The 18,531-nt window shown below is 45.6% G+C and overlaps 1 protein-coding gene across 1 annotated transcript in view; it reads right to left on the minus strand.

The window, feature by feature from the left end:
* Positions 1-5,457: 5,457 nt before the first annotated feature.
* The window catches only part of LOC122930942 (diacylglycerol O-acyltransferase 2-like), a 40,005-nt gene continuing 26,931 nt past the window's right edge, over positions 5,458-18,531 (minus strand). The window contains exons 4-8 of the mRNA XM_044284690.1: positions 12,213-12,283; positions 11,575-11,779; positions 10,092-10,266; positions 6,240-6,442; positions 5,458-5,951 (exon numbers count right to left, since the gene is read on the minus strand). Coding sequence (XP_044140625.1) covers positions 5,797-5,951; positions 6,240-6,442; positions 10,092-10,266; positions 11,575-11,779; positions 12,213-12,283 — 809 coding nt within the window. The 3' untranslated portion in view covers positions 5,458-5,796. The remainder of the gene's footprint in view (positions 5,952-6,239; positions 6,443-10,091; positions 10,267-11,574; positions 11,780-12,212; positions 12,284-18,531) is intronic.

Raw genomic sequence — 18,531 nt, forward strand, 5'->3', positions numbered from 1 at the left:
CGCGGAGGAGGGGGCCTTGAGGGGGAGGTACTGTCATGGTCTTACCTTCTCACTGTTCTCCTTCGTTTGACATGTGCTGGCGGCCATCTTGGTTTCTGGGTTTCTTGTAGCCTCCCACCCTGCGGCTTCTCCTTCCCACTGGGAGGAGCTGGATGCCTAGCTCATATATATAGGAGGTCTGTGGCTTCAGTTCCTTGCTTGGTCCTCCTGTGTTCACATGCTTCTAAGACTGCTGCTGCTTCTGGTTCCTGATCCTGGCCTCGTATGACTACCCCGTTGGTTCCTGATCCTGGCTTCGTCTGACTACCCTGCTGGTTCCTGATCCAGGCTTCGTCTGACTACCCTTCTGGTTCCTGACCTTTGTCTACGCAAGACCCTGCTTCGGTTTAGCCATCCGTTTGGACTTTTGCTTACTGCTTGATTTTCAATAAAGCCCTCTTATTTCCACTTATCTCTTGTTGTACGTCTGGTTCATGGTTCCATGACAGTGACTGCAGGCAGATCTATTAATAACAGAATGGAGAGGCTCTCATGCGGCAGCTGCTCCACTCTGATACCAGTGCATCCTTTTATTTTATTTAGCATAGGAAAACGTACTCAATATTCCACCAATACCAACCCCTTTGCTACCAGCGTTGTACATGTACGGCGCTGGTGGGGTCTTTAGAGCCACATCCGACAGAGCTATGCTATTTCTAACAGCCGATGCCTGCGACTGATGTCCATGACCAGTGATAACGATCGCGGACATTACAGCCTTTAAATGCAGTGTTCAAATGTGATCATGGTATCTAAAGGGTGAAAAACTCTGGAAGTGTGCTTACAGGTTAATACCGGCATCCTCAAAGTACATCGTAGACTCCTAGAGGGGCTACAAAAAAATAAAATTACACCCTTTCCTTAGAATAAAAATTTCATAAAAAAATACATAAAATATATAAAGATACACATGGGCATCACTGCATCAGAAAACATCTAACTCCGATCCAGAGACGGAGAAAACAATAGGTTTCGAGCAAAACAGAATTTTCAGAAACAGAAAACGTTTGACCGTAGAGACAAGACGGTTACGTAAAACGCAAAAGTGTGTCTACACAAAGAGACGTCTGACTGACGACTTTACAACGCTACCTTTCGGCTATTAAACATGGCGGCTCAATTTCAACATCCTTTTTCATGTATTTTAGCAGGCCCCTTAAATTCCGGAAAGAGTTTTTTGTTAAACGTTTGTTAATACAAGCGGATACGTTAATGGCGCCCAAACCTGATAACGTCATTTGGTTTTACGCTTGTTGGCAGAAATTCCACACTGAACTAACCCATTTGTTTACAAATATGAGGTTTGTCGAGGGAATACTGCAAAATTTTACAGCCGCTGATCTATTCCCGCCGGACAAGGTAAATTTGTCAGTCCTTGATTTAATGGAGGCGGCTTGTGAAAATCTTGAAATGCAAAACGCATTCACCAAATACTTACACCACAGAAACTTGAGCATTATGTATCTCGTTCCAATTTTTTTTTGTCAGGGTAAGAAAAGCCGAACCATAAATTTAAACACTAAATACATGGTCCTTTTTAAGAGCCCTCGTGATAAATGACAGATTATTACGTTGGCGCGGCAAATGTACCCCGGTAAAACATGTTTCTTTTTAGAAGCTTTTGAATGTATATAAAATGTATTTGTATGTAACGCATTATAATGTTTTTATTTGTTTTACATAATTTTTTTTACTTTGAATGTTTATAAAATGTGTTTGTGTCTTGTAATGTTTTTATTAGTTTTACATGAACTGTTTTTAAATAAAATGTAGTCCGCTTTTTTCTTTTTACAATAAATCCACTATCTTGATTAGTTAAAATTGCCTAAACAGTTGGGTCGCATTGTTTGATAGACGCTGCTTAAAACGTTGCTAAAATGATGGGTATTGCCGAGATATTGCGAAAACAGTACTACACGCCGAAAGCTGTCAGCTCTTATGGCGGCGTAGAGCCCTTATTCAGAGAAGTACAAAAATTTGTTTGCATATCTAAGGACGAGAATCTTTTTCTGGGGAACATACCGAGAACAGTAATACTAACGTTTGTGGACAACGAGTCATTTTCAGGTCATTACCAAAGAAATTCTTGTGCTTCAACCGTTATAATGCGAATTATGCTTCCTTATATTTGGACGGGGGCAACAGATACCCGCAAAACCGTTTCAACCTAATTTCCAAGACGAATCAGCGGTTTGAGAATATATGTCACTCGTGCATATTTCGGGAAAACATAAGGCTGACAACGCTTTATCCGCGGACCGGTCCAAATTTTTGAACGGCTACACATTGATCGCTTTTTATTTATCGCCGGATCAAGAACCCGGTGGTCATTTCTCACTAGTAAAAAGCCGAAATCTCAGAGCTGAATTGTAAACACTATTAACATGATTGTGTATTCAGTTCATGAAAACATTATTGAAATAAATAATAGAAGGGACGTTTTATATGCTTCTCAATAAAAATGAATAATTATGAAATTACACGTGTTATTAAAACCGACTTTCATGCCCGTCGCATATTTAAAAGGTGTATTCCCGTGCGATTTATTACCTAAAAATAAAATCATCGACCGCCCGGCGGCCTACAATGTAAATACGGATAAGCGGGGGCGACACTGGATTTTAATTATATTACAGCCTGACGACGTATCTATATTTTTTGATAGTTATGGATTATCGCCGTCGAGTGAGCTATTTCTTGCTGAATTTATAAGATTTTTATACAAAAATTCTAAGACTATAAGGTATCTAAACAGACAAATCCAGGACGTCGCTAGTTCGGTCTGTGGCATTACTGCATCTATATCTTACATTGTATAGCTAGAGGAATACCTTTTGAAAGTGTATTAAAAATGTTTACGAGTGATTTTAGAAATAATGATCGTGTTGTGTGCTCCTTTGTAGCGAAGTGCATGAAACAATTATGTATACGCTGTTGTAATTACACGCAAACTTGTCGGCCCCTAAGTGGTTGTTAAAAATGTAAGTTGACGTGTTGTAAATAAAGAAAAATTAATAAAACTTTTTAAAATGATAAAAATTTTGTCATCCATGATTTTTTTATCGTTGCTATTATAATTAAAAGACGCCCAGCCGTGTAGTATACGTCTTTTGGACATGTCCGGGCATGCTAATATATAAAAGGCATATCAAAATGATATCAAAGTGATATCAAATCACAAAATGACATAAAAGTGGTATAAAACCGTATCAAAGTGTTATAAATGGGATATAAAGTGTTAATAAAAGCTTATTATTTGATAAGCTTATCATTTGATATAAAATTTATATTAAACCATATAAAATGATATGAAAATCATATCAAAATGGGAGGCATTTAGGCATGGTTTGGGGCAGCGTGGGGCGAGATCTGGGCGGGGTTAGGGCGTTTCTGGGAGGGGTTATGGTGTGAAAAGGGGGCAGAGCACCTGCCACTTTGAGTTTGACGAGACATGTCCCACTATACTACTCTGACAGACTCCTTATTTCTGCTCTCTGACATTATAAACACTCATAGTGCAATCCCTATCTTACTGATAAAAATGTGGCTTAAATAAGGGTTTATGACCTCTTAGTAGTTTAGAGATCAGGTTTATTAGATGAGCACAAAGTACCAGTCACACACCTAGAAAAACAGTTATTCTGTTGTGACAGAACGGCTCAATATTTTTGATAAAGGCCAATTGAAAATATGATTTTTAGCCAAAAATGAGTAAAATACAATAATAATCAAAAATAGCCTTTAAGAATGCTTTTGGGGCCGGTTATTCAAATCAGGTTATTGCAATGGAGTCTTTAAGTTAGGGTGACTAAACACAGTTTCAGTTGTCAAATAACTAAATAACTCCACTTCGCTATTTAGTCTCGTCTTGGTTAAACTGTTCATTAAAAATCTATCTTGCCTCAGCGCGGGCCAGGTATTTTATTGTGTAACTGCCGGTTAAGTTTATTTATTTTTTTGCTAATGTGTAGGGACAGTAACAGGAAACATTTTTATGATATACTTTATATAGGGAAAACTTTTGTTTGCGGTATGAAAAACTGGGGCTGAAATGTCCCTTAGCTGCACTCGCTCCTGAGGGACATCGTCTTCTATCAGCATAGGAGCTGCGGCCTCTGCCTGCCCTGCCTCCTCACAGCCTGGTGGGGGCAGGAGTCTTATGGGTTTAAAGTAAACATACATTTCCCCCCTTATTAAATATAGGCTTACAGTACACACTATCTATATGCTCACTGCCCAGCGAGCTTTCCCCTTGCACTCCCAGCGTGCTGACTAATGATCCAGCCGGCGGGAGCGATTCCTGTGTGAGCGGTAAGCGCTCACTACCAGCCGTGCAGAGGGAAGCTCTTATACAGTATATAGGGACCTACCTGTCCTTATATTCTGTATAGCAGCTTCCCCCGCCTCCCTGTAGTGAGCACTTACCACGCTGGTCAGTGAGCATATAGATAGTGGGGACTGTAATGTATGTTTACTTTAAACCCATAAGACTCCGGCCCCCACCAGGCTGTGAGGGGGCAGGGCAGGCAGAGGCCGCAGCTCCCATGCTGATAGAAGACGGATGTCCCTCAGGAATATGAGAGCGCGCTGCTAAGGGACATTTCAGCCCCAGTTTTTTCCTAAATTATAAAAAATATTCCCCGTCACTTTCCCTACACATTAGCAAAAAAAAATAATTAAAAAACGGCAATTACTCTTTAAATCACCTCCTTCCAGTTTTTACCTTCTCCATGCCACATACCCTTTGCTATTGTCTACCTCCAGGCAGAGGTCGCACTAAATTTTTTCCAGAAGAGTATAAATACTCCTCTTAACAATTTTTAGCCGAGGAGGAGTACGAATTGTGCGGTAATTCATACATATAATGCATAGGCCCACATAACGTTATGAGGATGATATTACTGCAGGGAACCATTGCTAGTCTCCCTGCAGAAATAACTGTAGACAATTTCACATTTATCCAACATCATACACTAAACATAAGACCACTGCTGCCATACACAGCGCCCACCTGACACTGCCATACACTGCGCCCACCTGACGCTGCCATACACTGCGCCCACCTGACGCTGCCATACACTGCGCCCACCTGACGCTGCCAGAACACTGTGCCCGCGTGACGCTGCCATACACTGCGCCCACCTGACGCTGCCATCCACAGGGCCCATCTGACGCTGCCATGCACGGCACCCACCAACGCTGCCATGCACAGGGCCCACCCAACGCTGCCATACACTGCGCCCACCTGACACTGCCATACACTGCGCCCACCTGACGCTGCCATCCACAGGGCCCATCTGACGCTGCCATGCACGGCACCCACCAACTCTGCCATGCACAGGGCCCACCCAACGCTGCCATACATTGCACCTGAAAACGTAATTTATTCAATGCTCAGGAAGGGGAAGCTTCTAGAACTAATGTGTTAAAACTCAGTTTTATTAGAATTCATTTTAAAACTCTGGTACACAATGATGTAGCCAAGAAAAACACAACGCAATGTCACTAAGGCTGTGTCCACAACGTGTTTTTGACCTACATTTAACATATAATCAGGAGTTTAATATATTGGGGAGGGGTTATTCAGTCGCCTGCTTCATGGACACCGGCTGATTGGCTGACCTCAAAGTTCATCTTTTTACAAATTCAAGTGTCCAGTACCTTCTAGAAGCGACATAATCATATAGTTACATCAACTTCTACAAAAAGTGCAATAAATGAATAGAGAACATGGTTTGGTCGTAGTCAGAAGCAGCTTCATATGATTTCCAACACATCAGACTCTGACAATCCAAACTCGGTCTTGTATTTGTCAAAGAGCTTCTGAAGAGACGTCACGTACATGCTGTGGTAGAGGTCCACGTCCTTCTGAGTCGGCTGCTCCATTTTAGGGACTGCGATGGGTTCTCCAACTGGAGGGGAAATAAAAAAAAGCCTATAAGTGGGGAACAAGCCTTGTTGGTGGTCAGTAGATAGCTTTACACCATCCCAAATGTTGTCCCAGACCACAGCAAGTAAATAAGTAGCATGGCCCATTCTTACACTGTAGAATTGTTGACCCTTTGCTACATTGAAATCAATAGGCTTCCATATTTATCCACTCTAAGCAATCAAACGGTCCTAAACGGAGGCCAGCGACATCCATATCCGACAGCTTAACACAATATATTAGATGTTGCATATAGATACGTATGACTCACCCACAGTAGTGATGGGAATGGGATAGGGCACAAAGCCCCAGCTGTCTGTGGAGAAGAACCCACAACCATAGAACAAACATGGAGCAAATCCAACGTGTTTCTGGATTTTTCTCTGTAGCCATAGGCTCCAAGAATCTTCTTCAAACAAAATTTGCTTATAAGCCTTGTTCTCTCCAAAGGAATAAACTGGGACCAGATTAGCCCTATATGAAAATACACACAATATAGTTATTTATGGGGCTGCCATCGAGGACTGGTCTCCATCTGGCCCTCTAGTTGTAGAATGGTTAATGGCACAATTGTAATAACTAGAGATCAGCAAATTTCTTGAAATTAGTTTAAGGTCCAATTCTAAGGAATCCGTCTGAAGAATTGATTCTGGTGTGATTACTTTTGACCCAGATCAGAATTGCGCCAATGACAGTAGTAGAACCTTATATACGCTGACAGCGACACTGGATAATAAGCTTATTATACACTTAGTAATTGTAGAAGCTTTCCAACAGGTTTTTTGGAGAAAATAAAGTATACTGCTTCCTATGTACAAGAATAAAACTACTATAATACTGCCTCCTATGTACAAGAATCTAACTACTATAATACTGCTCCTATATACAAGAATAAAACTACTATAATACTGCCTCCTATGTACAAGAATATAACTACTATAATACTGCCTCCTATGTACAAGAATATAACTACTATAATACTGCTCCTATGTACAAGAATATAACTACTATAATACTGCTCCTATGTACAAGAATATACCTACTATAATACTGCCTCCTGTGTACAAGAATATAACTACTATAATACTGCTCCTATGTACAAGAATCTACTATAATACTGCCTCCTATGTACAAGAATCTAACTACTATAATACTGCCTCCTATGTACAAGAATCTAACTACTATAATACTGCTCCTATGTACAAGAATATAACTACTATAATACTGCTCCTATGTACAAGAATATAACTACTATAATACTGCCTCCTATGTACAAGAATATAACTACTATAATACTGCCTCCTATGTACAAGAATATAACTACTATAATACTGCTCCTATGTACAAGAATATAACTACTATAATACTGCTCCTATGTACAAGAATATAACTACTATAATACTGCCCCTATGTACAAGAATATAACTACTATAATACTGCCTCCTATGTACAAGAATCTAACTACTATAATACTGCTCCTATGTACAAGAATATAACTACTATAATACTGCTCCTATGTACAAGAATATAACTACTATAATACTGCCTCCTATGTACAAGAATCTAACTACTATAATACTGCTCCTATGTACAAGAATATAACTACTATAATACTGCCTCCTATGTACAAGAATATAACTACTATAATACTGCTCCTATGTACAAAAATATAACTGCTATAATACTGCTCCTGTATACAAGAATATAACTACTATAATACTGCTCCTATGTACAAGAATATAACTACTATAATACTCCTCCTATTGGAGAAAACAGAAGTATTGAGCAGCTCTCACCTGCCAGGGATTCCACTGGTATAGCACGGAACAGCTCCTTCACCCGAATCAGGAGAAATACGGAAGTATAGAGAAAGAGATTTTGTCCAGCTTGTGGTTGTGGTAATCCAAGGCTTCTTTATTGAAAATTCAGTATAAAATCCAGGTACAGAAAGCAGAGTCTACATGTTTTGGGCACAAGGCAATCTTAGCCCTTACTCATGACTGTTTCAGATACACTGTGAGTTACTTTTGTAGAGAGGAGGGGGAGGGTCTCTCACCTGAGATAATCAGGCTGAAGATTCAGCTGAAAATTCAACCCCTCCCTTCTACAAATGTGTACATAGGTAAAAACATGCCAAAAAGACAATTCATATGGTCCATAAAATAATACATATAAAGGAAATGGGAAATAGAGGAAGAAAGGAGGAGAAATAAGCCGTTAGTTAATACTGTAGAATTAGATCCAGTCTCTTATTTAAACCTTGAGGCTGGCGACTTTCAAGTCGGAAAATCCAGTATGATTCTCTATTTAAGAGTTTCCTCTTTCTGTCACCACCTCGTGTTGGTTTTTTAACGAGGTGGTGACTGTGAGTTACAAAAGTAACTCACAGTGTATCTGAAACAGTCATGAGTAAGGGCTAAGATTGCCTTGTGCCCAAAACATGTAGACTCTGCTTTCTGTACCTGGATTTTATACTGAATTTTCAATAAAGAAGCCTTGGATTACCACAACCACAAGCTGGACAAAATCTCTTTTTCTCAATACTCCTCCTATGTACAAGAATATAACTACTATAATACTGCCTCCTATGTACAAGAATATAACTACTATAATACTGCTCCTATGTACAAGAATATAACTACTATAATACTGCTCCTATGTACAAGAATATAACTACTATAATACTGCCTGCTATGTACAAGAATATAACTACTATATTACTGCCTCCTATGTACAAGAATATAACTACTATAATACTGCCTTCTATGTACAAGAATATAACTACTATAATACTGCCTCCTATGTACAAGAATATAACTACTATAATACTGCCTTCTATGTACAAGAATATAACTACTATAATACTGTCTCCTATGTACAAGAATATAACTACTATAATACTGCCTCCTATGTACAAGAATATAACTACTATAATACTGCCTCTTATGTACAAGAATATAACTACTATAATACTGCTCCTATGTACAAGAATATAACTACTATAATGCTGCCTCTTATGTACAAGAATATAACTACTATAATACTGCCTCTTATGTACAAGAATATAACTACTATAATACTGCCTTCTATGTACAAGAATATAACTACTATAATACTGTCTCCTATGTACAAGAATATAACTACTATAATACTGCCTCCTAAGTACAAGACTATAACTACTATAATACTGCTCCTTTGTACAAGAATATAACTAACTACTATAATACTGCTCCTATGTACAAGAATATAACTACTATAATACTGCCTCCTATGTACAAGAATATAACTACTATAATACTGCTCCTATGTACAAGAATATAACTACTATAATACTGCCTCCTAAGTACAAGACTATAACTACTATAATACTGCTCCTTTGTACAAGAATATAACTAACTACTATAATACAGCTCCTATGTACAAGACTATAACTACTATAATACTGCCTCCTATGTACAAGAATATAACTACTATAATACTGCCTCCTATGTACAAGAATATAACTACTATAATACTGCCTCCTATGTACAAGAATATAACTACTATAATACTGCTCCTACTGTATGTAGAAGAATATAACTACTATTTCCACAGTCGTCTACATGGCGGCTCCCTTGAGATTAGCTCTACCTCTGCCAGGGACAGGAAACACTCGGAGAGGTTACATTTTTCCTCTGCTCCTCCGTGTTTTCCTGTCCCTGTACCGGACAGATGCAGGAGAGGTTCAGCCAAATTTAGGTCGGTAGATGTAATGAGTAACAAAGAAGTAGCCTTTGGATGTAAGTCTTACAGGCAGTGGTCCCACTCAGATATTTGTATTCTTTGGTATATCTCCAGGGTGCGTCACGGAGACTACTTACAGGTTATTGGTTTTCCTGGAAGTCTCCATGATGGCACCCACCATTTTCTCTTCCCACAAAAAAAAAATGATGTTTAGAACTTAATATATAATTCTTGGTTATTTGGAGTATATACAGTGTATGACTAGAACATACGGTGTTGGTTCTTAGTAAATCACTAGTGTTTCCTGTCCCTGACAGAGGCAATCTCAAGGCTGGCATCAAGGAGACTTCCTGGAAAACCAATTACCGGCAAGTGCAATTGCACTTATTCCTTCTCTTACCCATGCTGTAGTGCAATCTTCACAAATCCTTTCCTCTGCTTTAGAGTCACAGAGTTTTTCCCCGGTTGGCAGTCCAGGCACTCTGCGGTGCCACCGATCACTATCACCACGGCGTTTCCGGTTCCATTTTTGGAGAGGATGTAGTCTATGGACTGACGGCTCACAGGGTAGAGTCCTGTAAAAATAAAGCAATATTCATCCATTAGGTGCAAACAGTATATTAAGGGATACACAGGGGCGTGTAGTGCTGCGAAATAAATAACGCCAACCGGACGCTGTACCATTATACCAACTGCTAATGCGTTAAACGCATTATTTTCATGATCAGACCAGTGGGCGACCAGAGGACACAGGAAGCTCTGAGGTCCCCTGGAAGGGACTCTATTCAACAAGGTGCAAAAAGTTGACTCCAATCCCTACTGAAGCTCCAAATCTCATTGTTAAAATGCAAAGAGAGGTTATCGAGGTTAAAAAAGAATGGTTTTCTTTTATTTTTCCAGAAACAGCGCCACGCTTGTCCTTAGGTTGTGCCTGGTATTGCAGTACTCGGGTAGATAGTGTTGAGCTGCAATACCAAACACTGCCACCGACAAAAGTTGTGCCATTCCTACAAAACAAGGATCCAGTTCCCAGGAACCATGTTGAGGAGCAGTGCCGTTTAACGGGGTTGCCCAGTTCGCCTGATTTGTCACATGCCACTTAGGACCCCAATAAAGCCCGGTAGCAATACTTGACCTGTATTGGTTTCACGCAGCTTTCCCAGAGATAGATAACAAGGAAACCATCAAACAAAGCTTGACGAAAGAAGGACTACAAGCATTACAAAAACATGGATGCTCTCTTCCAGAAGCAGTGCCACACCTGTCCATAGGTTGTGTCTGGTACTGCAGTTTAGTTCCATCAAGGTGTAGTACCTCACACTGCCTGTGGACAAGTGTGAAGCCATTCCTAGTAGAAAGCAGCCATGTTTTTGTAATCAATACTAGACCGCTCAACCAACATTAATCACCTATCCACAAGCTAAGGTAATAGATCTGAAAAGTAGGGGTCGACTACTGGGACCACCCCCCACCAGTCACCAGAAAGGAAGCGCAAGTCCCATTCCACAGGTATTTTAACTGAACCGGTGGAAAGGAGGTATTACACCATGCACACTGAAACCAATGGGATAGTCATGAAACTATTGAATTGGTCAGGTCCCTCAGGAAGAGAAGCAACTTTCCTCCTCGCTGGAAGTTTGAGAGGGGTCACCTAAGTTAAGACCTTCATCTATCATCTCAGAATTCCTCAAATTAAGCCAGAATTCCTGGATTTAAACCACACAGGCATCTAATGAATGGACCAATGTCCTATCTAGTTGCCAATACCTGCCAGACCATGGAGGGGCACCAGATACCTTACATCCTCCATTGTTTCCAATGGTAGACAGTCACACAAAATATAATTCCCACCTAAAGATATTGGTCTTCAACAAAGGACTTACCTGCAGACATTAGGTATTCTCTTACAATTGGCAATCTGAAGTACCCAGCCAATGTGACCAGATATGGCTTAATACCGGGGAACTTCTTGGAGACACCGGTGGCTTCGGTACCGAAGTTGCAAAAGGCACCGATACCCAGGATACCGTGGGGGTGGTAGCCGAAGATGTAGTTGCGACTGGGAAGAAGGTTGTGGGTTTTGACCAGCTGGAAGACACATTTAAAAAGCTTAGTTGTCAGATCGACAAGTCTGCAGGTTCTCGGCACCTCAGGTCCAATGCCTACTGACCGACAATAAGGGCACATGAAGCCACCAGAACCAACAACCTCAAGATTCAGCGCCATGACAAAGGACAGTGGTGGAATGGTCTTAGATAACATGACTACTCCATCTGGACATTTCTTCCCAGTCAAAGTCTGGGAGCTCCCAGAGTCAACTGAGGAGTCATACTGACAAAGACAATGGGATAACCCTCACATGACCCACCCCAGCCCATCTCGGCTCTGCTACATCTGGACAACTAGTAGCTTTAGGACAGAAGGGTTCGGCTTAAGAGCGACGCTGCAGTGACAACATACAAAGTCCATGGGCACAGGAAAATCGATGGCGTCGCATCTGTGCGTATATGCAGGAACTCACCCGTATCGGAAAGTAGTCCCTGAAGTAGCGCCACGCAGTCCAGTTCCTAAACCACGTGGATCGTCTGCCACCTGAAATAAGATGGACACCGGCTGCAGGGTAAGCCTAAAGAGTGTATGGCACAAAAAAACCCATAGGGGAATGCAAGTCCTCAACACTTTCAAGATCCCCACTTGTTGCCAGTGAATGGAAACATACATCGTGTCCACAGAGAACTAAATTATGTTCAACTGCAACACGGCAACGATACAAATGAACCCCTGTGGCAGTTGGACATGATTTTCAGCCTCTCAGTGGAGGCCATGAAAGCTTTCCTTCACTGATGGCAAGCAGAGATGTCAAAACTGGTGATCAGTTAAAACACAGAATATTAGAAAATATGGAATGCTGACTTTCAGAATAGTGAATGCAGCTCTGGAGTATTATACAGTATATTGGGCAGCATGTTGCCTTGCAGCGCTGGGGTCCTGGGTTCGAATGCGACCAAGAACAACATCTGCATGAAGATTGTATGTTCTCCCGTGTTGGCATTTTCCTCCCACACTCCAAAGACATACTGATAGGGAACTTAGACTGTGAGCCCCATTGGGAACAGAATGATGCTAATGTCTGTAAAGTGCTGCGGAATATAGGATGAGTACAGGGTAAGTAATGTATGTAATCAGTGACTGCACCAGCAGAATAGTGAGTGCAGCTCTGGAGTATAATACAGGATGTAACTCAGGATCAGTACAGGATAAGTAATGTATGTAATCAGTGACTGCACCAGCAGAATAGTGAGTGCAGCTCTGGAGTATAATACAGGATGTAACTCAGGATCAGTACAGGATAAGTAATGTAATGTATGTACACAGTGACTCCACCAGCAGAATAGTGAGTGCAGCTCTGGAGTATAATACAGGATGTAACTAACTGATTTTCCTAGTCTACGACGTAAAGTCATAGTTTTATTAAGACACGGAGGCGAATATTGCTTTCTCTTCCTTTACTGATCACCATAGCAGCAAGGAGAAACAAAAAACAAATGCAAATGGTCACCATAGTAACCCATACGTCCCACCCCTACCGCCCCAATATAAGGCTGCGTCCAAGGTGGTACTTCCTCTTTCTCTGCGAACCAGTCCATAATAACCGATGAACGAACAACTCCGGAACACTCAAAGAACGATCCGCGCCAACGAAACCCACAGAATCCAAGCAGGAACTTTCCAGCGACAGGATCCACATCAGGGGAAGGACTGGAAACCATCATCCAAGACTCTCAGCAAATCCAACGTGGAAGAAGCAGGAGCCGGAGGAAAACATCATCCAGAACAGGAACAATCCAGGGCAGGAAGACTCAACCTGAAAGAACAAGAGAAATAAACTCCGATAAAGCGAGATCATGGCCCAGCCAAACCCATATCCAGCGGACACCAGAGGTCCAGGCCGGTGGGAAGCATACATACAAGCATGAGCACATAATGGCGAACAACTGAACATTCTCAGTGTATAACAGTTCAAAACAGCCCTACCAACTAAGTAGAGCTAACAGGCCAAACACACCCCCTACACTACCAGAGCCCAGGGGAGGGAAGGGAGGGCAATATTCGCCTCCGTGTCTTAATAAAACTATGACTTTACGTCGTAGACTAGGAAAATCAGTTAGTTTTACATCAGACACGGAGGCTTCATATTGCTAGTTCAAAGCTGGTTAACCAAGGGATCAAACAAATGAGGAGGAGGACGGAAATAATACTCACGGAAAGTGGAGGCACTCGACCAGTCCGCCAATCTCAGGATGTCCTCCAGGCGAGCTCCCGAGACCGCCAAGGAGGTAGACGCCGCCCCGCGCGCCGAATGAGCTGTAAACACCGAAGTGTCCACACCGGCCAGAGCCATAACCCATTTCAACCAACGGGCCAAAGTGGGGCTAGTCACCGGGCCGAACGGGTGACGGATGGAGAGAAACAACTGCGGCACAGCCGGAGACCTGTAAGGACGAGTCCTGGCCTCGTATTCTTTCAAACAAGCTACCGGACACAAGGCCGGGGAAGCCGGAAAGCTGGGGTACGAAACGACCCGGATGTTCGTCTTCGTGCGTCTCGAAATGTTAAAAGACACGCCCTCCGGGGTGAAGGACCTGGCGTCGTGGTCCAGAGCCCGCACATCAGAAACTCTTTTACAAGAAATTAAGCAAAAGAGAGTGAGCAACTTCGCGGAAAGCTGACGTAAGGAAAGGTCAGTATTGGTAGGCCAAGAGGACAAAAAGGTAAGCACCAGGGAAACATCCCAAGTGGAAGAAAACCTCGGGCGGGGAGGCCGAGAAAGGCGCGCGCCTCGGAGGAGGCGCGAAACGGAAGGATGCTGTCCTGCCGGAACGCCGTCAAACCCTAGATGTGACGAAGAAATCGCCGAACGAAAAAGGTTGATCGTTCTGTAAGCCTTACCCCCTTCAAAAAGAGAGGTGAGGAATCGAAGCAACTGAGCTACAGGAGCTGAAACGGGAGCCAGGTCCCGTTCCAGGCACCAGCCAGCCCAAGTTCGCCAGGCCGCCCGATAAGATTTTCGGGTGCCGGGAGCCCAAGCGTCGTCCAAGAGGCGCCTAGCTGCCTCCGAAATTCCGTCGACCGCTCCTGGAGTCCTGAGAGCCGGCAGGCCATCAAACGTAGGGATCCGTCCAGGAGCAGAGGGTGGGGAGTCCCCTGAGGGCAGCGCAGGAGAGAGGTCGGGTTCGGCAGAAGGACTGGAATGTCCACCAGAAGCTCCAGGAGAGACGGGAACCATACCTGAGAGTCCCAGAACGGGACTATCGCCACCAACTCCGCCCGATGGCGACGCACTTGGAGAAGCATCCGAGGAATCATCATGAATGGGGGAAAAGCATAGAGAAGGTCGGAGGACCAGTCCTGCAGAAACGCGTCCGCCGCCATTGCCTCCGGATCCGGGCGCCAACTGTAGAACCGAGGGAGGTGAGCGTTGAGCCGGGAGGCGAACAAGTCCACGGAAAAGGGTCCCCATCTGGATGACACTTCCGAGAAAATCGACGGGTCCAACTGCCAGTCGCTGCCGTCCGTAAGATGGCGGGAACTCCAATCCGCCCGCACGTTGTGAAGTCCCGGTAGGTACTCGGCCTGCACCATGACGTCCCTGGAGAGACAATACGCCCAAAAATCCTTCGCCAATCCCGCTAGGGTAGCAGACTGGGTTCCGCCCAAACGGTTGATGTAGCGAACCGCTGAAATATTGTCCATCCGGAGACGGATACATGCATTGGCCAAACCGTTGGTAAAACTCTTGACGGCCAAGGAGCCGGCCAGCAACTCCAAGGCATTGATGTGCAAGTGCGTCTCGACCTGCGACCAAGGTCCCCCGGTGGAGACCCCGTTGCAGTGCGCTCCCCAGCCCTGAAGGCTCGCATCCGATTCGATGGTGAATTCCGGCTGGAAGCCAAAAATCGCCCTGCCGTTCCAAGCTTCCAGATTGGCGATCCACCAACGGATCTCTTCTTTGGCCTCCGAATCCAATTCTACCATGTCCGCAAAGGAGGCCCCCGAGCGGAGGTGCGCAATCTTCAAGCGCTGTAGGGCCCGGTAATGCAACGGTGCCGGGAAGACCGCCTGTATGGAGGATGCTAGCAGGCCGATGATGCGGGCTAGGTGACGCAGGGACAGGTGGGCAGTGGTCAACGCCCGTCGCAGTTCCTTGCGAATGGACCGTAACTTGTCCCCCGGCAGGCTGAGGGATTCCGAGATCGAGTCCACTGTGAATCCTAGGAAGTCCAACCTCTGGGAAGGAGTGAGCCAAGACTTCTCCAAGTTGAGTAGGAAGCCGAGCGACTCTAGGAGATCCGCCGTCCATCGGAGGTGTTGCAGCAGTGTCGATCTGGATTGATGCATCAGGAGGATGTCGTCCAGATATATGATGAGGCGCACACCGCGACTCCTCAACCAGGCCATGACCGGACGCAGGAGCTTGGTGAAACACCACGGAGCCGACGACAAGCCGAATGGAAGGCATGTGAATCTCCAGACCTCGTCTTTCCAGAGGAAGCGAAGGAGATCTCTGGAGTGGGGGGCCACCGAGACCGTCAGGTACGCGTCCTTCAGATCCAGCTTCACGAGCCAATCCCTGGGGGAGAGGAGGTCCCGAAGCAGATGGATTCCCTCCATCTTGAAGTGTCGGTACCGCACGATGCTGTTTAGCGCCCGGAGATTGATGACGGGACGCATCTGACCCCCTTTCTTCTGGACCAAGAAAATGTTGCTTATCACCCCCCTTGAGTGGCCGTGAGCTCTCTCTATGGCCCCCTTGAGGAAAAGGGAAGAGAGCTCCTCGTCCACCCGAGCGGAGTCCGATCCCCTCCGAAGAGAGGCCGGCGTGTGTTGCACTGAGCAAGGGGTGTCTATGAGCTCTATGGAGAAACCTCTGACCGTCATCAGAACCCACGGGTCTGATGTAATTAGTTCCCAAGCGTGTAAAAAATGCCGAAGCCTGCCCCCTACATAAAGTACCGAAGAATCCCCGTCCGGGGTCTGACTTACCGGATGACTTGCGGGGAGCCGTGTTTCCTCGGAAGGAACGGGAGCGCCATTGTCCCCCTCTGGATGGGAAGAACGTCTGGGAAGACCGCTGGTCTTGAAACGCAGCTCGCTGGGAGAAGGAGCCTCTGGATACACCCCTGCCTCGGGTGCTGGAGCGGCCGGACAGACGGCCCCTGTTGCTGCCGGCCCTGTGAGAGACCCGGCCCTGGAAGACCTTGCGCATAGTAGCCTGCGCCTTGTCCAGAGCGGAAAAAGTGCCGACGAAGCGGCTGAGGTCCTTTATAAAGGAGTCCCCAAAAAGCAGGCCTTCCGCCTCTTTGCCCGTCTCCGTCTGGGCGAGATTAATGAGCTTGGGGTCTATCCTAAGCAGGATGGCCTTGCGCCTTTCCACAGATAGGGACGCATTGGTTCCCCCGGCGATGCAAATCGCCCGCTGGGCCCAGCCCGTGAGCTCCTCAGGGTCAATGTGGGAACCCTCCCGTCTGGCGGACTCCGCCAACTCCATAATTTTCGCCAGTGGACCGAAAATGTCCAGGAGCTTGTCCTGGCAGCCTCTAAGGGCCGAGTCCAAGCCCTTCTTGGCATTCCACCCCGACTTAGACAAAAATTGGGTCATCTTTGGATCCACGACGGGAGTGTCGCAGACTTTATGGGGTATAATGGGCCGAGGGCACTCAGCCCGCAGCTTACTGCGCGCCTCCTTGGACAGAGGACGGCGGGCCCAACGCTCCAGGTAACTGCTAATTTGGGTATCGGGGAGCCACTCCGCCGATCTGGGGTGGTGGAGGGCCTCAGGATCAAACATGGGAGCCCCGGAGGAATCCAAAGGGAAATTGTCAGCAGAGGCAGAGGAGGAATCCTTAGTTAAAGGCACAGCAGGGGGAGTGGCAATAGGGCCGGACCCCCGAGGGGAGTCATCCTCCTCAGAAAAATCAGTAGCCTCTGCCGGATCCTCCGGGCCCGAACCCAGATCCGAGTCAGAGACGGCATCCGCTAGGGCTCTAGCGTGTTTCCACACCCGCGATTTATCAGCCTGGCGGGGACAAGCTCTCTTACGCGACCTCAGCGCGTCGTCTGGGGTGGTCATCAACACACCGGTCATTGTCTCCTGTCCAACAGGAGGTTCAGCAGCAAACGAGTGCTGTGCAGTCTCAGGGGGAGCAAGTCTGGCCCCAACTAGGGGGTGTGCAGACAGGGCCTGGGAGATGGTCTGTGACAAGACAGTGGACATGGAACCCATAGCCTGTAGGATCGCATCAGACACAGAGCGCTGGATGAGCTGCGCCTGTGAGTCTGAGTCAGGGAGACTAGCATTGCCAGGGAGGGGGGCGGGGGGGGGATTGGGCAGAGGGGTCCATGCTGGTCAAGCCAAAGGAAACAGGGTACCTGTAGGAGGAGGGCTGGGAGGAGAGCCAGAGGCACAAAGTGAGCAGCGCTAGATAAACGAGGGGTTAATCACCCCAGGAGCGGGAGAAGCGGAGCGCAGCACAGGAGAACCGGCAGCAGGCACGCAGGAGACCGGAGGAAGCGAGATCTCGCGGGAACGGGAACCAAAATGGCCGCCGGATCTCGCGAGATCTCGCTCCAGCCAGCCAAAGAGCGCGAAAGTGGGGAGAAAAAAGCCGCCGAGCAGCAGACGCGCGCAAGACGGGGGGCGTGGCCCAGCACCGGGGAGGCAAAAGATGGCGGTAAGGCCAGCGACACTGCCCGGCACAACGGGACCCCCAAGTAAAACTCCCGAGGGGAGAAGGGGGCGGAGAGAGGAAACGAACGGAGCCCCAAAGGTGAGGGTCCCA

This window comes from Bufo gargarizans, chromosome 3 (assembly GCF_014858855.1).
Source record: "Bufo gargarizans isolate SCDJY-AF-19 chromosome 3, ASM1485885v1, whole genome shotgun sequence".
NCBI lineage: Eukaryota > Metazoa > Chordata > Amphibia > Anura > Bufonidae > Bufo > Bufo gargarizans.